At 39.3% G+C, this 9,157-nt stretch overlaps 1 protein-coding gene across 1 annotated transcript; it reads right to left on the bottom strand.

The window, feature by feature from the left end:
- Positions 1 to 785: 785 nt before the first annotated feature.
- otud6b (OTU deubiquitinase 6B) lies at positions 786 to 7,461 on the bottom strand. The gene is made up of 8 exons (XM_034241055.1): positions 7,204 to 7,461; positions 6,342 to 6,490; positions 6,076 to 6,219; positions 4,213 to 4,413; positions 2,539 to 2,659; positions 1,840 to 1,901; positions 1,650 to 1,756; positions 786 to 1,321 (listed from the first exon to the last, which is right to left on the bottom strand). Exons 1-8 carry the CDS (start codon positions 7,274 to 7,276, stop codon positions 1,237 to 1,239), a joined length of 942 nt encoding a protein of 313 aa, XP_034096946.1. The 5' UTR covers positions 7,277 to 7,461; the 3' UTR covers positions 786 to 1,236.
- Positions 7,462 to 9,157: the final 1,696 nt, after the last annotated feature.

The raw sequence follows: 9,157 nt of genomic DNA, 5'->3' as shown, positions 1-9,157 counted from the left end.
AAGTAACTCGATTATAAAAGCATGAGAATCGTTTCATTTTTTAGATAAAGCTAGTTTTAAGTACTTTGGTTACTTTTTGACTGTTCTTCTTTATATTAGATGTTCTTCTCTGTAGTCTGTTCTTCATGTATGCTTTGTATATGAAATGTAATCCAATTAAAAGTAACTACAGCTGTCAAACTTAATTAGGTAAATAAATAGTACAACATTTCCACATATAATGAAGAAGAGTATGACGTAACAAACTACTTTAGAAATACTCAAAGTACAGTACGAAAGTGAATATAGTTACTTTTTACCACCGGCATTTCCAACATTATTTAATGACAAATTGCAAAATAATGTTTTGTGTTTCATTAGAGCTACAGTATGTTCTGTAGGCCTTTGGTATATGTGTACCGTTTACAATACGCAGACATTGCCTGTGGGTATTGTCCACAGTATATGACCATTACATGTATGATCTGTATGTGTAATGTGTATTTGTAAAGCGCTTTGAGAGTCTTTGATAAAGCGCTATAATAAATATAAGGATTATTATTATATTATTATTACCCTGAGTGAGACAATATCTGCTTTAAAAGTGATAGCTTGTTTGAGGTTCATGCAAGTATTTCATCATTTTCAACAGATAACTTTTGCTTCACACATGCCCAGAATGAATAAATGTGTGCATGCCTCCTGCTGGTCACTGCAGGTTAAAATGGCTGTTTCACAGTCATGTTGAAAACAGTATTTATGATAATATCTTCCTCATCAGAAATATTAAAAACAAAGCAGTTGAATACCTTATTAGTATTTTATGAGTTTATGTAACATTGATAAGATTCACAAGTTCCACAATTCAGTTCAGTTTGTCAACCCCACACTGACTGTTCAAATGAATGATAAATAGCTCTTACATCCTCTCCTAACTATTATGGTACAACTTTGCTTCCCAAAACGTCGTTAATTCACATGAATTTCCCTTTTATGCTTTTTTTCTTACGCACAGTGATACTGTCTACAGAAATATATATCACTCTCCCCGCTGATATATTTTTACTTCTAAGACCTACCACTGTATGTTGGAAACAACCAGCTTCTCCGTTAACCTCAGCTTAACAATGTCTTAAATGAGGGGGGGGGGGGTCTCCTTCGAAATACGATTGTATTTAGGGTCCCTTGGTGTGAGTGGTTTGAACACACTCTGAATCACACACATTGGTTTAAGTCACACCAAGACTGGGTTGTCTCTCAGCTGTCCTCTGCATTAGCGGGATCCTTTAGCTGCTCCACAGAGTTGTAGTGCTCTCCTAGTCCATAGGCGTGACGCATATATCTGCAAAAAATAAGAAAATATATTCTGTGAGTCAAGAGATCTGATATAAATATTTCTAAATTCTGAAAAGCTTTATTAAAATGTGTCATTTAATATGGTCAGTATATTCATTACATGTTTGTTAAACTAGTTTGTCTCTACACCTGCTTTAGTGTGTTTTGTGATAGACATAATGTAATCAGTTTTCAAAAATGTCTAACTTGAGATGACACGAGGGTCCAAAACTCTTATTATGTTCCTCCAATATACTTGTTTCTACTAATTTAACTGTATTTGTTATGCAAACTGAATCTTTGACAAAAAAAAAAACACAATATACACAACGTACATTAGGGTGACGGGTTCACTATCAAATTCCTCCCCGATTTTTATAGGTGGGGAGTCAGCCTGGATCACTTCCATTGGCAAGAGAAGAACTTGGGTCAAAGCTCGCAACTATTGGGAAAAAATAAAATAATTATTTAAAAATACAACGAGCAAAAGCACAGTGCGTCTGTGACAAAACGTCAACAACTCACTTCCAGTTGTCCACCCCAAGCTGCTGTGTGCTCCACGTCACTGCAGTACTTCTCAAACTCATCTGGAGACCAAAAACACTGCATGAATACTGGGCATACACATAATTCCTTTCTAAAATATATGTATGGCTACCATTGTTGGTCTTTAAATGAATAGTTTAGATGTTTAGAAGTGGGGTTGTATGAGGTATTGATCTGTGTACAGGCACAGAAGAAAAGTAAATTGCTACGCTGGACAGAGATGTCACCAAAACATATTTTAGCCAGCAAAATAAATCTATAACAGTATGCTTTATTTAAAATATTTTCCTTGCTGTGACACAGCTTTACATTCTTTGTTTCTAACAGGGAACTGAAGTCGTTATCTATGCTCTTGGCAAGACAACCAGGCTCCGTTGAAAGAAACTAATACAATTCACCTCGCAGAACATGAGGGTTGCAGGACTGATCAGTTAGTTTGTTTGTGTAATTATGTTATTTTGATAAGGCTTTCTTTCAGGTCACTAAAACGTGTTTTCAGCTGCCCTAATCAACAGCAGCACTTCTTTACTTCAGTATCGTACGTGCAGACCATTATCGATACATTGACTACAGATTAATACCTCATACCACTTCGCAAAATCCAAACCAACCCATTAAAATATTCTTTAAAATACAAGAGATAGTTCCTGATTACTAATACAAAGATAAGAGTGTTACCTGTTGTGTACATGTCCCCCGTGTTGGAGTTGGTGAGGAAAGGCAGGAAGTCATCAGCATGGCCCCTCATGAACTCAGCAGTGCGAGACCGCAGTTCTTTCATACTCATGGTTATCTCAGGCTAAAATTAAACAGAATAAAATATGTACTTTGTGTATGAGCTTTGGTAATAACCAGGGGTGCACATAACTTTTTTGCCCTGGTTCTCAAAGGAGCACCTGGAGATGTTGCTTGGGGCTCATCCTTAAAATGAAATAAAGCGTAACTTTTGAGGGGGTCTTTATTTGCCAGACACACGGCACTGAACACACATGCAGAGGTGAACACAGAACACACATGCAGAGGTGAACACAAGACAACATTAGCACGACCAGTAATCCTACAAGCTGTCATCACTACCCTCTTGACTGTTCTCCTCACTGTCTTCCTCTCTGTCAGACATGGTAGCTGATGATGTAGGCCTACTTCTTCCTCTCTGGTTGAGTCTGCGATTAGATGCTTGCATCCACAGCTGGTTTTGGGTCGAAAGTCTCTGTTGTCATCTTAGACAAGTGGATGTAATCAAATAAGTATGTGAACATAACCAATAACCTACCATAGCCAATAACAAATGAATGTAACTTATTTTATTTGTGTTGTTCATTCATATCTTATTTTACCTTAACATTTATTTATTTATGCTTCTTTTTTTTTTATCTCTCCAGTTTTAAAGGATATTTTTGGTTACTGTCCTATAGTATACATTGGAATGATTTAAAACCTGTTTATCCCAATAATTATAAAGCAGTGCCTTGGAAATATTTGTTTACATAAATTGTGACCAAACCGTTTGAACTTAGACTAAAGTGAACTATCTAAACACTCGAGTCCTTTACCTCACTGAGCTGTAGTTATCAGTCTGACTGGAGAGGACTCTCCCTCCACATTATTGTAGAAACATCTTCTTCTTATCTCCGTTAGAGCAGCTAGCACGGCACCAGATTCTAATAACAACAGCGCTGGTACTGGTGCACCCTCCCTCTCTCCCTCGCATTTTGGCTGTGAGCTGCGGGCGCCAGATAAGCCAACATCCCCCATTTTCATCACTTACAGCGCCCATCGTACAGGGCAAATGAAACGTGTAACCGGGGTGAAAAGGGTGTTACATTTACTTAATTATGAATGTTGTTACATCAAGGCCGAAAATTAGGATGAGCCCCAACGGTCAAAATGTTTTTTTCCCTCCCAGAACTGCCAGCGCAGCGCCTCCCCAGATCTGGCGCCCTAGGCGAACATCTATTACGCCAGTGCTACGGGCCGGCCCTGAGTTCATATCATGGTTCATATGCAACTCGCAAATATCTTTCTCTCTCTCTCTCTCTTCTCTCTCTCTCATCTCTCATCTCTCCTCTATTTTCTCTTCTCCCTTCTCTCTCTCCCTCTCTCAATGTTGGTACGCAAATGCGCTTTGTTTCAAATGACCCGGTGCTCTTTTTTTGGCGGAGGTGCGCATGCGCACCTGCGCACCAGTTATGTGCAGCCCTGGTAATAACACATGCATGAACTTTTGTCAAAGTTTGTCATTATATTAAAATGTGGCAACTTACACAGTGCCGCATGAAGTGTAGAGATCGCATTTCTGATTAGGTATTCAAACTTCAGCCACAGCAGTAATATTCCTATAACAATGAGTACCTTTGTTCGCTGGGCCAGCTGATCCTCGATGGCACGGTACATGCAGTGGCCATCAGAGGAGATCTCCTTGATCTGAAGCTGTTTGGTGGCGAGTTTCTGAGCCAGCTTCAGCCCCTCCTGGTGCCTCACACCCTGCAGGTTCAGCACCTCGGCCTCTGCTATCCTGCTCTCTCTCTCCTTCTCCTGCGTTGCCTTCTTGTCCTGGAGGGGATCATTTTTAGATAAAATACATTTAATTAGTACTCAAACATTTATAATAGGAAAGCAAACAGACGGCTTAGAAAATGACCAATTATAAAGGAAATGCTTAGGAATAACGTGCTATATAACATTTGTTGATTATTCAAAGTGTTGTGCTTTGTGGATTTTAGTAATAAGGATGATGGATTGCAAGCCTGAAGATTTCTTCAACTGCACACTAATGGTGTATTTTCACTACAGCACGGAGCACGGTTTTAAATAACAGTTAAAGTGCTGTAGACAATAGCAAACAACACTTAAAAATGTCTTAAAGTGCACCTATCATGGTATTTTTAGGCATATATTATGTGTCTCAGATATATAAAAACATGTCTATGATGTGTTTTTCTCAAAATACAAACAGATCATGCATTTTAGACATCCCTCATATCTAGTCATATCATATCTCGGTTGGGAACCGAAACTCGGTTCCAGATGAGAACCGATAAGAAAATGCTGGGTACCGGGTACCCATACAAAATACACAATTTCGGTTCTGCTTAACAGTAGACCCTGTATTCCACCGGGTCCGTCTGCGCCGCGGTGACCCGGTGGAATACAGGGTAAGGGGCGGACTTGCCATCTGTGTGTTCTGAAGAATCACAGAACGGCCGGTCAGGATCGTACCGAGCCGGCCGTCAACGGCCCGCTGACGACCAGCACCGCCCTTAATCTTTTTAAACGGCATCATATAAGTTGTGCTGACAGGCGACAGTGGTCCACAGTTTCCCTGCAGCGAGGCTCCCCCCGCCCTCCCGTAGACAGTTCACGAGCTCAGTCACTTCATAACACCAAAGATGGATCGCGGTAAACGCTCTAAAGTGTGGCTCCACTACACTAAAAAAGAAAAAGACAAGGCACAGTGTAATGCCTGTTAATAGCTTGCCACAGGCATAGCTCAGTTAAAATAAAGCACAGCTATTGTGTAATACATTTGTATTGCATGTATTTTTTTTTATTTGTAAAAATGTCAGTTAAAGCTTAAAAGAATAAAGATATTTTTATAATTTGGAATCGAAACGGGGAATCGATAAGAACCGGAATCGATACATTTCAGACGATACCCATCCCTACTCATATCCCTCTATTCCAGCCCTGTTGGAGAAACGCTTAGCTTAAAAAAAAAAAGAGGAGGCGGAGCTAATGCCTGATCAGAATTCTACCGGACATAAAGTTAAATTCTGCTGTGATAAAATGCCATCCTGTTCTAAACCACATCAAAGATTATTTCTGAAACAGTATGGAGCTCAAATGCTTTTTCTTTTGCTTGTTTACCACAAGGTGAGTTCCTTTTTTTATTTCCTGCTTTTTAAAACACATGTGCTCTCCAGTACAGGTTAGCTCTGAGTGTTAGCGATGCTTGCTAATGTAAACAAAGACCATATTACGTCCAAAACACGTCAGGCATTGTTTCTGATAGCAACTCTCTCTGGGTCCACCATCCGAAATTACGTAATATCGGCAGCAAATCTGTATCTGCTCTTTGGACCCCCCGGTTTTATTTTCTGACGCTGCGTGAGTTCCCCGACACACCGGGGACACATATTTATGTATAAAATACATCAAGAAGTGAATTTTGCATGATAGGTCCCCTTTAAAACTTATGTGGAACCTGTATCTTACCCTTCTCTTCTGGGCCTTTGTTACACGTGGCTGTGTGGCCTCCTCTTCTTCTTCTTCTTCTTCTTCTTCTTCTGCTGCTTCTGCTTCTGCTTCTTTTCCACCCTCCATCTTCATGGTCTCCACTCCATTTAACACTTCTTCCACCTTGTAAGATTGAGCAAGGAAAGCTTATTTTCCACATTGACGTTTATCTAATACCTATACTTCATGTGAGAATGAACAATGAGATACCAATAAAAAAGATGTGTGTTCATATTTGCTTGTACCTTGGTGTCAGTGGAAGATTTGAGTTGACTTAATTCCTCCTCATGTTTATTGTTCAGGTCAGCCTCTATTTTTGCAATCTCTTCAGTCATCTGTTTCCTCCTTTTCTTGTCATTTTTGGGGATGGCATTTTTCATGCTCTGGATTTTAGCTAAAATGAAACACAAGAAAGATCAACAAATCAATAATACAGCGTGTGCACACTCAATGCAGAATAGATCTATTATGTGTCCCTGAATGTTGTTTGAAAAAGAGGGGAGGGGGGGTCAATTACATAGCTGGGACCCTCACAGATGGCATTAACCTGTCTCAATGTTGGTTTAGTAGTTAGAGGAAATTAAAACATCATCATAACATATATCTTAAAGCCATAAATCCTATGCAACAGGAAACTGCTTCTCCACCTCTCTCTATGAGTTAAAATAATTTAGCCTACATTCTACTCAAGCCATTCCCAAATATGTGGTGTCAAAACTTCTATTTTGCCTTTAGCAAATTATTCAAATCTTGTTTTGACATCAGTGATGGAGTTTGGATGACAGTCATAACAAGCTTGTAAGTTTCAGACTTCTGGGTTCTGTGCAAAACTCAGTTTTCTGTCTATTCACTGACAAAACACTAAACCTTCAATCACTGTGTGCCACAAGTGAAAAAGCCAAACAGACACACAAATACCTAAGAATAATAACACAGGCGTTACCATAGGTTGTTTATCCTGTGATACAGTTTATGGTGACAACATCTGACTGACTACTCCATGGTTTGCTAGTATCTAGATCGTGCCAGACTCTCAGAACACAAACAACACATGAGGTGCACTGCAGACAAGCTGACAGTGAACTAAACACAGTTAATATTACCTACCTTGCATATCTTTCTTCTCCTTGCGGTGCTGCTTGGCCAGATGCTCCTCTGGTGTCTCCTCTATCTCCTCCATTGCTGATGCTGCTCAGACTGTTCAAGGCGAGCTATATGGAAATTAAAACTGTTCGATAAATTATTATGATGTTTGTGTCATAAAATAGGACCCATTACTAACGAGATATATACATATATGCTCCACAATAAATGAAATGTGCTCATATGGCCTTAACCGGAAGAGACAAAGATTCAGGGCGTGGCTTATTTCTTCTTCTTTGAAATAAACTCGGTCTTTCTTTGCTACAGCGCCACCTCTTGGCTTGTTATTACACTGCAGTCATCTCCCGTCATAGCCATAGGAGCCATGTATGTAATGGTGCCTACTGTATCTCTTTATTTAAATCATCATTACCATTTGCATACATATTTGTGTGACCAATGTGATGTGAGAGAACACATGTTGTCCTGCATACAGTATGAGGGACCTGTATTTGGTCATTATTTTTTTAGCGCTTATACAGTTTTTACAAAAGTTTTGTTTCACTTCCCCCTTGTTGTCTTTGTTGCTCATACATCACATCACGCTTTCCTTCATTTTTTATTAACTATTTCCCAACCTTTGTTATGATCACCACCCCAATGAGTAGAAAATGTAATTCAATAGGGCCTAGGCCAGGGGTGCCCAACCAGGAGATCGCGATCGACCGGTCGATCGCGATCGCGGGGAGATTCCCAGTCGATCGCGAGATGTGTCTAAAAATAGAACAACAACATTCTGTTTTATCGTTAATGTCCTGTAACCTAATCTTCCTGTGCCAGAATAATGCACTTGAACGCATCAAAGCTTTGTGATTGGCCGGCGTGACCCCATGTGTCGGGGCGTGGCTGGTGGGCAGTGGGCACTAGTTCGCTGACGTTGTCCGTGTCAACAGAAGTGACAGTCCGCACACACACAAGACCGCAATTATGGCAGAAGCAAAAAAGCCCAAAATATATAATTTTCACTCCGAGTGGGAGGATGATTATTTTTGTATCTATCCAATTCAAAGTCCATCTGTCTCATCTGCAATGCGAGCGTGGCTTTATCGAAGAAGGGTAATTTAGGAGCGGCATTTCAAAACAATGCACAAAAGCTACGAGACGGAATTCCCTCCTAATTCTGCCCTACGCTCCCAAAAGGGGCCTGAAAGGACAGTTAAATGCACAGCAGTCCATTTTCACCAGGCCCAACAACAAGAGCAAGGCTGCTACCATAGCATCTTATCGTGTCAATCACGTTCTTGCGAAACACATTAAGTCTTTCAAAGATGGCGAAGTTGTGAAAGACGCACTTTTGGGGGACAGTAAAAATAACAGCAGCATTTCAACAGGTTTTTGATATAATAAAAAACTCAAGTTAGATACCGTTATTAATCAGCTGTAAGTTTTAGTTTGTTTGAACTTATTCATTATAATTATTGTACAAAATGGTATAAAAATGCAAACATTCAGATATGTTCTGTTTAAATTGATTATAGTCTATTATCAATTCAGGTTAATAAACTAGTGTTGATTGCATCCTATTTTAAAAAGGCATTTATTTTTATAGTCGACTAAAATGCTACAAAAAAGGGTTTGATTCTATAAATGTTGTCTTTTTTATTGCACTTTGGCAGCAGATTCCTGTGTAGTTTAGATCTGAGTTGTCTTATTAGTAAGCCTAATTTATACTTTTGTAGCAACATTATTTTTATATAATGGCAAAGAAAGGGTTCAGTGTATTTTCTTTTTTTCCTGTGTCATATGTGGCAGCACTGTTCAATGTTTCTTGAAAACATTACCCACTGTAGTATGTGACGTGTGAATAAACTCAAACTCTGTATCAACAACACTGTTGTGTAACTTCAGTTAAATACTTGTATGTGTGTAGATTAGAAAGAGGTAAGATAAAGGATCTGCAGTATTTTATGAAGTATTA

This window comes from Gymnodraco acuticeps, unplaced genomic scaffold, assembly GCF_902827175.1.
Source record: "Gymnodraco acuticeps unplaced genomic scaffold, fGymAcu1.1, whole genome shotgun sequence".
Taxonomy (NCBI): domain Eukaryota; kingdom Metazoa; phylum Chordata; class Actinopteri; order Perciformes; family Bathydraconidae; genus Gymnodraco; species Gymnodraco acuticeps.
This window is presented reverse-complemented; position numbering and strand designations above follow the sequence as displayed.